We start from the raw sequence: 13,510 nt of genomic DNA on the forward strand, positions 1-13,510 counted from the left end.
GGTGCAGGGCGGGGACTCCCGTTCCACCGCGCGCCTTCCATCCCCCTGCAGGCTCGCCTACTTCGAAGAATAAGAGACATTTTAAGCCATTTCTTAATAGTCCAGCAAAGAGGGGCGCCTGGGTGGCCCAGTCGTTCGTTAAGCGTCTGCCTTCAGCTCAGGTCATGATCCCGGGGTCCTGGGATCGAGCCCCGCATCGGGCTCCCTGCTCCGCGGGAAGCCTGCTTCTCTCTCCCTCACTCCCCCTGCTTGTGTTCCCTCTCTCGCTGTGTCTCTCTCTGTCAAATAAATAAAATCTTAAAAAAAAAAAAAAATCCAGCAAAGAGGTAAGCGCAGAGAGGTGGACGTGGTGGGGGCAGGGCCAGGCAGCAGGGGGAGGCACCGCAGCCAGACAGGCACAGAACATTCCTGAAGCGGGAAGGTCACGTGGCACACGCACGCCGGGCTGGGTTTCTCTAGAAGACAGATGTTCTAAGCAGCAAGCAGCCTGACGACGGCTGGGGGACGAGGGGTGTCGCCGAGGTGAGCGGCCCAGGAGGGGCTCGAGCTGTGGCCGCAGGAGCAATGGGGGGAGGCGCGAGGGGGACTCAGGGGTGGGTGACCAGACACACAGCCGTGCAGACACGGAGAACTTGCGAGGAGGAGCGGGGCAGAGGCGTTCCGGCCGGGTCCCTGGGAGGGACGGACGGACACGGGCGCGGAGCCCGGTGCGAGCGCGGTCAGGCCCCGGCCGGGGAACGCACGGCCCAGGGAAGGAGAGCTGAAAGAGGGGAAGGCCCGCGGTTGCGTCGGGGCCGCGTACCTGGGAGGCTGCCCCGGGGACGGCTTCCGGCGGGAGGGCCCGTGAGCTCCCGGCCCCTAATGAAGCCGCTGCAGCGGGGAACAAGGCGGGGCTTAACTGCCGAGGAGGAGGGAGACCGGGCCGCGCGGCGCGCTCCCCGGGGCCACGGCTTCGGGGAACGGAGCTACGGGCGCCGGGAGCAGCAGGCTGGCCTTCAGTGCCCGCGCTCCGGGTGGAGCTGCTGCCTCGCCCCCTCCCGAAATACAGGCTGCCAAGCGCTCTCCAGGCCTCTCCCCCGGCCAGAAGCTATGGAGCCCGGGACACACCTGCCGGCAGGGAGACTTGCCGCCTCCGCGTGTTCTTGGCCCCGAGGGCGCTGGAAAGCAGCGCCCACGAGGAGGGCTTGATTCTGAACGTGCTCCCAGGAACGGGAGCGGGGGACGAGAAGGGACAGGGGCCGTCTTCAGTCGGTCACCACCGTGGCCCGCGGGGGCTGCCCCCACGCCCAGCCCCCAGCGCCGCCCGCCCCCGAGAGCGGGCGGCTACGCCTGCGGGCCTGAGACCAGGGGCCATGGGGCGCGAGACACGGCCGGGGCCCGTGCTTCCTCAGGCACCGTCGGGGTCGGGCCCCAGCCAGGTCTCCCCGCTGCCTGAGGCCCCGCACCGGCGTGGCGGCTAGGCCAGCCTTTGGAAGCCCTCCGCTCAGCACTGCCCTAACTCCCTCCACGCGTCTTTCCCTTAGTGCTGGTCGCTCTTCTAAGGCAATGGAGGCCAAGCCCAAGCGGCCCGTTTGGCCCCCATCCTGGCAGGCGTCCAGCACTGTTGACAGCGGGCCACCTCCTTCCCTCAGCCTTGACCCTCCTCCTCTCCTCCTCTCTCCCTGCGCCTGCACTCTCCCTGTTTCCCTCCTCCCACCTCCTGGCAGGACAGCCCAGGGTGCTTTCGGTACCAGGAGGCGCGCGTGGCGGCCTCTGAGCCTCTGTCCGCCCCTCCTGGCTGCTGCCCTCAGGTGTCACCCACGGAGACCTCTCCTGTGACGCCGAGCGTGGTGACTGGGGGACGAACTCTCACAGGTGTCCTGCGAATCCCCTTCTACCCTCTGCCAAGTCCCACACAGAGAGGGACCCCATCTGCGTATCTTAAATGCTGCCTGAAGCAACGCTGGATTCGGAAGTCAGGTTCTTCTAGCAGTTCTCTAGCCAGATCCTACATTCTGGCTACGAAAGAGGAGATGGCAGAGGTGACCAGTGGGTGCTCAGAGTGCTCTTCATACCACTCGGAGGTGCTGAGGTCAGAGCTGTGTCCACTCTCAGCAGACCAGAGGCGACAAGGCAGTGGTCCGCCTCTTCACTGCCACGGTCCAGGGCCGTGCAGAGGCCAGCATCCAGGTGTCAAGCCTGGTCACGCTGAAAAGAGAAAAACCACTATGGGGAAAAAAATGTCCTCTCACTGAACCTTAAAATGTAAGCCCTCAACAGCTGCCAACTTTTATGAATTCATGTACCTCAACTTGGTCCCAACTATAAGTTCATCGTACATTAAAATTAAAAAAAAAAAAAAATGCAGTTCAAGGAGAGCCAAAGGCTAAACACAGAAGGCATCCGTGGCTGCTTCCAAGGGTGTAGTTCTGGGGGGCGTCTACGCTCCGAAACCCCAAGGCCCAAAGCAAAACCCCACTACGGCATTAGCGCGGAGCACTGCTTTGATGGAAAGGGGAGGGTGCAGAAAATGGTTTGGTCTCATATTTTATTACATCAATGGCTTGAAAATTTTTTATTTAACTTCAGCAAATATTAGAAATAGAAAAATGAATTCTGCAGAATTTCACAAATAAATTTTTCGATCTCCACTAACAAATGTTATCATTCAATGGCTAAGCAATTATAATGCTATGAACATTCACCACAATGAGTGTGCTGATATAGAAAACAGGCAAAAAGAGACATTAAAATATTACTTACAACAGCATTATTAACAACATATTTTCTTTAAAATTCCAACATGGATTTTATCACTTCAAAAGATATACAGCATTTCCATTATATTTGCAAACTTAACCCTTATACATCTTTTAAAATCTTGAAAAATTTTTAAGCAATCTAAAAAGCACTTAGCAAAGTTGATAGATCTACGTAATGGAATACTATCCACTCCAGTAAAAATTTTAGTTTTCGGAGAAGGTGACTGTAAACACTCATTATCACACGACATGCATAGACTCTACTGACCTTCCTTCTTCTGAATTGTAACATTGCCGCAATTGTGCTTTAGTGTAAGAGGGAAAGCTGCAGGGACCCAGGGAGGGGCGGAGAGAGAATCTGTTTTTGAGCATTGCACAAGATCACTAGATTCAGATTAGCTAACTACCTTGAGTCAACGGGAAGCCAAGTTTCACTCGATACTGAACGCTTGGATCCTGGGTCACTGGGCTTAGACACAGGCTGGACGAGAGAGGAGACGAGGCTCTCGTCTGAGTTGGCTCCGTCTTTCCTTTGCTCCGTTTAAGCAGGGATCCAGTTAGTGTAATGCACTGTTTGGCTTATTTTTGGTATGCAATTATACCAATAGTACATCTGATATTTAGAAAGACAAAAATAGGGCATAGTTGAAATTTAAAGTGACAGTGAGCACACTTAGAGTGGTGCGTGGTGTCTGAGGGAACTTTTATACACAGAAAACAACTGCTTAATTAGTCCACCACAGTAAGCTTGTAAAACGCAACGATTTTTTCATTTTCATTTCTTGATTAGAGAGGTTGGTGACCATCGAAGGGTTGTATAGGTTAAAAACTATCAAAAACCATTTTGAGGAACTGGTGTCCTGGTGGCCACAAACACCCCAAGACCACACGGTGGGTGTGTTACACTAACTGCCGCCTCCTGTAGGCACCAGCACCTGACTGTGAGCACAACTGAGGCGCGGCCTTCCTGGTTAAAACAGCTATGTTACAGGGTCGATCGCTGGTTCAGACCAGTCAGCACAATATTCAAGTAACAAGGTGTTTAAATGGATAAGTGAAAACAATTTTTACCTAACACTTGACACACCTACATAAAATTAAATAGAACAAACTTTTAATGCATATGCAGTACAATTTATATCTTTTAGGATTTCTAAACTAAAAGTTAAACTATCATTTGCTTCAATGGTACTATATTTTGCACAATAACTTATACTTAGGAGAAATTTTCCACAAAAATATATATATAATTATGACATTCACATTGATCAATTTTTAAGAAGACAAAGCTTAAGTGAACACTGCATCTGCAGCAGCTGTCACCGTGGACCCTTATACATCCAAACACGACCTGCTGATGCACCGAAGTCTTGATATGTTAAAAAAGGGGCTTCACATAAATAAGATCAGTCACTCAGCTTTTAAAGCTAAGTGATTTCTTGCATTTACAACATCATTGCAAAGACAGTGTAATGAAACAGTTTAAAACACAGTGCTACGTTATGCTTGAAACTACAAGGTGGAGAAGGAGTCAGGCAAAGACAACCATCTTTCTTCCTTCTGGCCAATGACAACAACGATGCCCCCTTCTGGTGGAGAAAGCCAGAGCCGGGCTGCTGTGGCCGGCCTCGGGTACTGGAGCAGTGATTCCTCAGCACTGGGCGAGCACATGAGGGGATGGTGCAGAACACACCCAGGGGCCCCGCTCCCTAGGAACCAGCATGGGGCTTTCACGCCTTGCCAGAAGGAGAATTGCCCGGGCATGGAGAGGAACAGATCTACTGGCAGAACGAGACCCACTGCAGCAAACTGCCTGCTGCTTCCATAAAGAGGAAGGAGGCCTTGAGAAGCAAAGAGAACCTACGGCCTCGCTTCTTGCCTAGTGTCCCCTTTAAGCAATGTGCAAAACTTTTGCCACCTCCTCTCCATGGTTTACCTGCCATTTTCCAATCACACAGCAGGCTTAGGATACGAGCCCAAACCAATCCTACCTCATGACTAGTGTTCCTAGGCTACCCCATCTAGGAAGGAGCAGCGAGCTATGACTGCCCTCTGGCCTCCTCAGATGCCGTTCTTCACACGCTCTTACCTGACCCAAAGACTCCCTGTGAAGGGGCAAGATGACAAAAGTCGGGAAAGTCCCATTTTACTGCCCTTGTGAATGACCTTTCTCCAGATTTCTAAAAACATACAAATCCAAACAGTCTAGGTTTCTAGCTGACGTTCTTCCTAAAGAGACAATCAGCTGACTTTAAAAAAAGTGGGGGGGGGGGGAAGCAAGGTGCTTGGGAGTCAAAACACATCAGATTTTAATTGCATATTTTAAATTCTTAAGAATTCTGTTTGTGCCTTAAAGCATCTGCATTTTTTTCTTTTTGGTATTGAAAGCAGGAAAAATATTTAAATGATGCAAAACAGCAACAACAAAAGCTCCTTCAACATATTTAGTGCAGGCTAGACTGACCGTGGGCGGGACACAGGTTACGCGAGAATGCAGTCTGTCTATCCCTCGGCCCCGCAGCGGGTCCAGAGTCTGGTACGAGAATAAGTGATTCTGGAAATCTTAGAACATTTATTAGAAACATTTACTTGTTCCCAGTCCAACCAAAAGGCATTACAGACCACTTTGTACATTGTTTCTTTTCGTCTTGGTCTTACTAGAGCCGATAAACTGATCACTTCTCTGTCCTGTACTATAATATAAAAAGAGAAAGAATGGTGTTTATATGATCACGTCAGTATACGAAGGACAAAAAAAGCTGTATGGAGTGAGATGTAGAAGGCCAGGCATACCAACAGAACGGGGAACACACAATGTGTAGCTTTTATAAAACCCTCACCAGTTATTCTAATACCCTTTATTGAGCTAACCTGACATTTAAAATCTGCACTCTGTCAGAATCTGCAGCAATTTCTCCCGTCTCCTAATCTCAGTGATGTTATCTTTGGCAAGCAATAAACTTTAAAGAAGAAATAAGACACTAAAACAGAAAAAGGGTTGATAACATGGTTGCCAAAAGGAGAAGGCACCAATTCCAATGCACAAGCACCAGGTACAGTGGTATGGACCGCATCTCTTGGAGTTGGATGGTGGGGTGGGGGGATCCAAAAAGACAGGGTTGGCTCCCGTCCTGGGATTACAATGCTGAAAGCTGAAGGCAGAAAGTGTTGAGGTCCACGTTCCCTTTAAGCTAGCGTCCAAGGACAGTTGCTGTGAATGAGCTTTCTACCACTTGGGAAGGGAGAAGGGCGAGATTTAAGCCAGATAAATTTACAAACCATAATTACACCCAACATTTGGGGAAATGAGAGCTGTCTCAGGATGTTTGGCACAATGGAGGTTATAATGCAGTCTGCCAGTATACTGTGATTTCCAAAGAAGCATGATATCACTTAGGTGGCTGCCTCAGAAAAGACCAAGAGAAACTTTCTAAAAGGCCAACAGGGTCACAGTCACTCTGAAAATTACATTATGCACAAAGTAGAAGTTGCAGGCCATGCAGGAACAGAGTCGTGCCTTCCAAGTGGACTACCTGTTTGAAGAAGCTGCTGACTGGCAGAGCTGCCATTGGTGGGGCTCAGGAGCTTCGACCGGGGAGGGGTCCCCAGAGTCACAGGAGGCGTGCAGGCCACGAAGACTCCCCAGCACTGAGGCAGAGTGTGAGAGATGCAAAGGGGCTCTCTGGGAAGTGGCGCCACATGGAGGAACGAGCACAGAATTAAGGCAGATGGAGCACAGGACTGGAAGTGTATGCCTTTTTTGGTAATAGCTGCTTGTCCACAGAGATGTGATGCAGATGGCTAGGTGATGTCTTGTAATACCTGATATCCTGGATAACACAGTCGTCCATACCAAGTGCTCAAAGCTACCACAGTTTCTCATGAAGCAGATGCGTATCTGACGTCAAGAACAGAAGCAGCCTGAGGAGAAAAGGGGAAAGAAAAAAAATAATCAAAGAGCAGGTAAACACCGCAAACAGCCACTTCTGGTGTGGCGAGACAGAGCGAGAGGGTGTGGGCTGCCTGTCTATCCCGCACGCATGAGTGTTCCTAAGGGCAGGGCCTGGGCATGGCAGGCAAGGTTAAGGGGGCGGCCTCCATGGCCAGATATCTCAGGCTCGAATCCTGGCTCTTCCACTTTCTAGATGTGGATCCTTGGATGAGTTACTTCTTTTCCAATTTCTGTTTCCTCATCTGCAGAATAGACACAATAGTGACGTCTACTTCGCAGGATCAGATAAAACCCCTGGAAAGGGCTTGTCAGCACAGTGCGTGGCCAAAGGCAGCTCTCAGGCATGTCAGCACTGGCTGGAGGGAAGCCGTGGCACCCACCCCACTCAACCAACAGCCACTGGCCCGCGCTGGGACACAGCGACACACAGGAGAGCCAAGATTGTGGGATCTTCTTTAAAAGCCTCAAAGGCATTTCTGAACTAAAACGGACTCCCAGAACCAAACCAGAAAGTTACAAGGTATCTTAGTGCTCATTGATACCCTCATGATGTCTCTCTTATTGCTAGGGAAACCACTGGGTTATGAACCCCAAATCTAAAAACTGCGGTTCCTTCGGGCGATATCACAATTTATGAGAACAGTTAGGTCAGGAGATTTCTCCTCACTAGTAACACACTCAAGCCATTCTGTAACTTTAAGGGAGACTCTACCTCTGAGCCGGTCCTGTCTAGCATCCCTATCACCCGTTCTGACACGCACCCACCCCTGCTCTGTACTGCATCCTTGTCCACCTCAGAGAACTCTGAATCTCAAAAGCTCAAAACCCGTGGGCTGCCTTCCCTTCTCAGCCCTGAAGGAAATAAAGCCTACAGCTAACAGGCCATTATGTTACTGGAACTTCTGGCAATTCTGATGTCCTCCTCCCTGTCTGTGCTACATTTAACACATAAAATCTGAGGGCAGAAGGGGTGGGCAGGACACTAGCAGACCTCTTTCCTAGCTGCTGGAATCCACAGGCTACACAAGAATGAGAAATTACAGGGGCACCCAGTTTTGGGCACTGACTAGACAGACAATTAAACCAGCATTCTAACAAGTTCCCTCAGGCCCCTCATGGACACAGAGAAGCAGCTGTTCCCTGTACAGACTGATTTCCTTTTGCAAACTGCTATACGGAGAAGAGAAAAGCAGGGTGGTAGAGTGGGAAGGCTGGTACGACAAGGAGCCTAAGAAAGGGACCGCGGCGCCTGGGTGGCTCAGCCAGTGAAGCGTCTGCCTTCGGCTCAGGTCATGATCCCAGGGTGCTGGGATCGAGCCCCGCATCGGGCTCCCTGCTCAGCAGGGAGTAGGCTTCTCCCTCTGCCTCTCCTTCTGTGATCACTCTTGCTCTCTCTTAAATAAGTAAATTAAGAAAGAAAAGGAAGGAAGGAGCCAAAGAAAAGGAAGTAAGGTGTGTGATGGCGGGGATTTAAATGACTGAGGAGGTGAAAATGTTTACAGACAACATAAAGATCATACATTAAAGAGAAGTCAGGTTAATAGTGCTGGTTTTGAAGAGAAGGGTGGGCAAACAGACACATGGAAGATCAACCACCAGAGAGACATGAAGACGTGCTGCTTGGTGGGAAATGCGGTCATGGGTGAGCCAATGCTCCCAGAGACTGTGAAGAGAATTATGTGCGTATATTTTGATGTGCAATCAACATGGTGAATGGACCATGAAGAATGGCCCTTCTGGCCTACAAAGAAAGAAATGTACTGTCAGTGAATGAACCAGGCTTAAGAAAAGGGAGGAAAATATATGGGAAAGAACTCACATGCCATCCCATTGGTGATGGCCCTCGGTCCCAAATTTACGACCACATTTTTTAGGCTAACCCTGCCAACACCCACTTTGATTAAATTTGAAGAAGGAAGAAAGCTAGAGTTTCCTATTATTTCTGCTTCCTGGGACTAAAGCTGAAAAACACACATGGAAGCTGTCTTTCTTGCAAATTCTAATATTCCTTCCCTGGTAATTCTCATCTTTCAATGCTTCTTGAGTGCAGGACGTGAGGGAAGTTAATTTGCTGCTAAAGTGGCAACTAGCACTGGGACAAGAATTACTGCTCAAAGCTGCAAACCCCTTCTCTCTGCTCACATGCTGCTAGGTTGCAGGGTCTCAGGCTGGGCCATGCATGCGTGTGGCTCAGGAAAACACTCACATTGTTAATAATATAAATTCTGTACACTTATTACAAAGATTTTCTGGTAGAAAGCTCTAAAGAGTCTAACAAAATGAGGATGTTTTAACACCCTTCTGACAGATGAAGTACCTTGTGGCCTTTCAAATTGGTGCAGAGGCACGGAGCGCTCCCATCTATGGCATAGTGGGGGGGGGGGGCAGATCTCCCCCGTGAGGCACTCTGTGTGCTCAGGTCAGGAGGGGGGGCCTCTGGGCAGCTTTTATAACCAGCCTCTTAGAGTAAAGGGGGAGCACAGACAATACAAACTAGGTAATTTCAAATCATTCCTGCATGGTCTGGGAGAGGCTTTGATGAGAAAGTAAATTTTCCTGTAAAGCTCAATTAATCCTTGGAGTTCTGTGTCAGTGAACAAACTCAAACGTCAAGTGATTGGCAATGAACTCTTACCTCTGTCTAGCCCCATTCTCCTCTGTGGGAGCGGGGGTAAATACATGTAGCAGGGCCGGCCAGACTAGCTAGGGAAAAGGCCGGCAGCCCTGTCCCAGGAAGCAGGGAGACAGCACAGGGGGCCATGCAGCCTCACCAATCTGGCTGCCTAAGCTATGCCGAGTCGGCAGAGGAGATCGGTGCAGCTATCCTGGAGATTGCCAGAATGTCAGCCACCAGCCTGGAAGGTCCAGCCAACCACAGAACCTGGAATTGTCCCCATCAATATTTAAACCCATTAGCCCCAAACAGCATCAAAGTCTGGATGATTTGGGACAGCAGAGACAGACCTAGGAGCTCCTGGTTGGCTAGCTGCGCCGATTTACCAGTAAGTTCATTAACCTCCCATTGAGATGACTGCATTTTATATGACTGAGCTTGACTGACGCTGTTCAGGGCACTTCCAACTAACTGTTTTATGGCTGAGTTCTTACTCGATCTGAGGAATGTTGGTAATGTGGAATATACTGTGACTGGAGGAAACCAGGATGGAACTAAGAATTTGTACAGCAATTAAAATGTGAATAATTTACCTAGTGACCAAAAACTAACTGGCGTCAACACTCACATTATGGTATTTATAGGTAAAAGTCAAGTCACTGACAGATCTGAGAGCTAAAAATATTTCTACAGCTGAGAAAGGCCATCAAAGAAGAAACCAAATATCGAGCATGAACCTGGCAGCAATCTTATTGTTTCAGATTTACCTCGTCTTCCTCTTCAGGCATCTTGATAGAATTATCCGGGGACTTGATAGGTTTCTGGCTACTGGGCCCATTGGTCTCTTCTTTACCATGTTCTGCCTCCCATTCTTGTAAAACTTCATCTATGTTGAAGCGGCGTCGATAATTTACAAAAAAGTTTTTCACTTGTACCACTGATTTGTTCCCAATCACATCTGAGATTGCCTGAAAATCTCGGCCATATTTCCTGATGGCTAAGGATGTAAGAGAGCATTGTTTTTCAATATAGGGGAAAAACAACTCTGAAAAACCCACATAACTGAGACTTACCCCTTCCTTTATCTAGATAACATATGGGGCTTCTAACAGCAGGCACTATCTTAATGCATTATACCAGTGGGAAAAAGCAGCAACGTAGATCTATTTCGTAGATGACTGATCTAAGAAGTCCAGTATGACCCTGTCATCCAGAAATCTGCACCTTCTGTCACCTGTCCCAAGATACCTGAAGTCACCCAGCCAGCATCCTGTGGCTATGGACATTCTGCATTCTTCTTTTCAGGATCCCCAGGACTAGAATACCTCCCAACTGTAAAATTCTGACAACCTGCTGCTTTTGAGGTTTTGTACTTTCTGACCATTCAGAACCCAACACACTCCCACAAGTGGTGGGATGGGAATGGGGTGAGGCATGACTTTTCCTAAAGGCGCCAGAGCTGCAAGCCCACAAGAAGGACTCCCCGTACCTTGTACCGCAAGAAGCTGCTCTTCTGTGGTCCAACGTGCATTACATTTCTGAATGACCTGCATATCCAAATGAGTCACATGAGCATAATGCATCTACACGTGCGTATGTCCTTACGAGAGTTAATGAATCTTATTTTTTCTCCTATCAGAATTTCAACATCAACTAGGTTTTCAATATTGTGTCTATACCTTTCTTTCTATGGGCTGTATACTGGAGATGTATTATATAGGCATTATATTCTTAGCACATAAAACTTGGTCATGACTTCTAAGATGATGTCAATGTAATCCTACCTCTGGCAGCCGATATGGTTCTATTCCACCGTCAAGTTTTTCTTTGAGAGCACTGTTTGTCTGTTTAATATTCTGAATCTAAGAGAAAGAAGAAAGTATTTTAATTTTAAAAATGAAAAACTTTTATAAAGGTATGAAATGAAAACGAAACTAAAAAAAAGTAAAAGAAACAAAAAACCAAGAGCAAAGAAGTACCAGATCTGTATGGTAGCCAAGATTTGAGGTCCCTACAGTAACCCTTCAGAGCATCTAACTAGATGCTTTGACTTGCTTAGAGCAGCACACAAGGGACAAGAAGGAGGGCATGGCGGTGAAAGGGCTCCTGTGTGCACAGTCCTAACTCATAATTTTTTAAGAGTTCATCCCCTGAGTAGCATATCTGGAGTCTGACACAAAAGACAGGCAATGCCTGGGCTTCCCGCCACACAGAATTGAGCTCAAGCAGGAGAGCGGGCAGAGTCAAGAGAAGAGGCATGGGCTCTGCAGCAGGACTGCAGATGCAGACTCCCAGAGCCCCAAGCACTGTCCGTCCAGGCACCACACAGGGCAAAAGCCCACAATGCAGCCTTCTTTAACAAGAAGAAAAAAGAAAGCAATATGTCAGTTTCCCACAAGCCTAATTTTCATCAACTGTAATTCTTCACTTTCTCACAGATTTTCTTTTCCACATTATTGTTTGGATTCGATGCACCTCATCTTTCACTGCTCATACCTAATCAAAAGAAAGACACAAACACCACCAACCACTGAATCAATCCATGGCTCCTCCTGACTTCTGCATGGACTCCTGCATGAGCTGGGTCATGGGAATGGGCCCTTCCCGCTCAGCCCTACGTGCAGAGGCATTTCCAGGCAAAGCACCGGGGGGGGACTCTGACCCTAGGGTTTTTCCTTTCTGAATAATCCCATGGGCAAAAAAAGAAAAAAAAAAAAAAAAAAAAGCAAGCAAGGGGAGAAACAAATTCATTTTCCCAAATAAAACCTCAAAGACACTCATGAGCAGAAGGTGCCCTCGAAAGCAGCAACCTTATTAAGACAAATAAAGAAAAGCAGGACTTCGAGGGGTAGGGGAGGGACGGGAGATTAGCGGAGATGGTGGTGAAGGACACGGTCTCATGAACACTTTAATAATTCTCTCCTCTACAAATCTTTTTATACTTAGAAGAAAATTTCATTTTCAAATAATTACGGTTCACAGAATTCTAGTTTTGCATTTCCTTTCCTATGTTTTACTTCTTCTAAAAGATTTAAAACGGGGTGGAGATGTACAGAGGACCAGTGGCCCAGTAAGTAAGACCAGCGCTGTCAGGGACCAGAAAGTGAGCCTGTTTGCCACTCGTAAGGGCCTTAAAGCCTACCAGAAATACAGCCTACGCCAAATCTTTTTCTATTAATGTCAAATCAGAACATAGAAACTTAACTGAAAAGAAAAATACAAGAAATGTGCACAAAATTTACTCTACTGTAAAACTAAAACATTTTCATTTTTGAAAAGGTACAAGTCAAATAAAATAAACTGGTACCAGAAATTGATTCACAGTGAGTTGCTGGGACGGTGACGCCAAGCTCTCAGAGCAGCATTACCTCACAGAATGTTCTTGGATGCAGTATTCTGCAGCCGTGGCTACCTGACATGGGAGCCGCCAGCCACATGTCACTACTAAGCACCTGAAATGGAGCTTATGCAACTAAGGAATCAAATTTTTCATGTCTTCTACTTTCATCCAAACTTGAATTTAAATGACCATGTGTGTCTACTGGCTACCCGATCAAACAGCAGGGTCTTAGGCTCTTGCTCAGAGCTCTCAGGCACCAACCACCCATAAAATGTTGTAAGACATTCAAGATTATGTCCGCTGAACTCTCCTTAGGCTAAAAACTAGACCTAGAAACTTGTGACAGGGAATACGCGAATTCTCAAGTCAGCAATCTAGAATACTCGATGCCACCAAGCACGCCAGTTAAATGTTATTCTATTTGCTCCAGCTTGTTGTTCACATATGTATAAAACTGGGGATGTATTGCATTGTGATTAAGTAACATACGTTTTTCTAAGGAGACCAACCTATTTACCACATGCATCTTCTCTTTAAAAATCAATTTAGCATAGAGATTACATAAGGGACTACATGGCAAGACATCCACAAATTCTGAACTAAAAGTTAGCTCTAAATTCTCATTAACCTTCATCTCTCTTCCTAATGTATTTGCCTTGTTAGAAATACTCAGTGTTTACTACCAGAATAAGGATAGGGTTTGGCTGCCAACATCATGCTAACTGGAAGTCAGAGTGGTAATGAGCTGCGTTAAGAAATACGGTAAGAAAGCAATCAGCATTTAAAGAAAAAAACAAAAAAAGCCATTGACTTGGCCTGGTGCCTTACCCAGACCTCCCAGCTGTATGGGGCTTTTCTACTTT

The 13,510-nt window shown here is 47.6% G+C and overlaps 1 protein-coding gene across 1 annotated transcript in view; it reads right to left on the bottom strand.

Annotated features, from left to right (window-relative positions):
* Nucleotides 1–4,991: 4,991 nt before the first annotated feature.
* Nucleotides 4,992–13,510, bottom strand: part of RCOR1 (REST corepressor 1) — a 113,763-nt gene continuing 105,244 nt past the window's right edge. The window contains exons 10-13 of the mRNA XM_044917828.1: nt 11,092–11,169; nt 10,797–10,854; nt 10,075–10,304; nt 4,992–6,662 (exon numbers count right to left, since the gene is read on the bottom strand). Coding sequence (XP_044773763.1) covers nt 6,621–6,662; nt 10,075–10,304; nt 10,797–10,854; nt 11,092–11,169 — 408 coding nt within the window. The 3' untranslated portion in view covers nt 4,992–6,620. The remainder of the gene's footprint in view (nt 6,663–10,074; nt 10,305–10,796; nt 10,855–11,091; nt 11,170–13,510) is intronic.

Source organism: Neomonachus schauinslandi, chromosome 9 (assembly GCF_002201575.2).
Source record: "Neomonachus schauinslandi chromosome 9, ASM220157v2, whole genome shotgun sequence".
Classification (NCBI taxonomy): domain Eukaryota; kingdom Metazoa; phylum Chordata; class Mammalia; order Carnivora; family Phocidae; genus Neomonachus; species Neomonachus schauinslandi.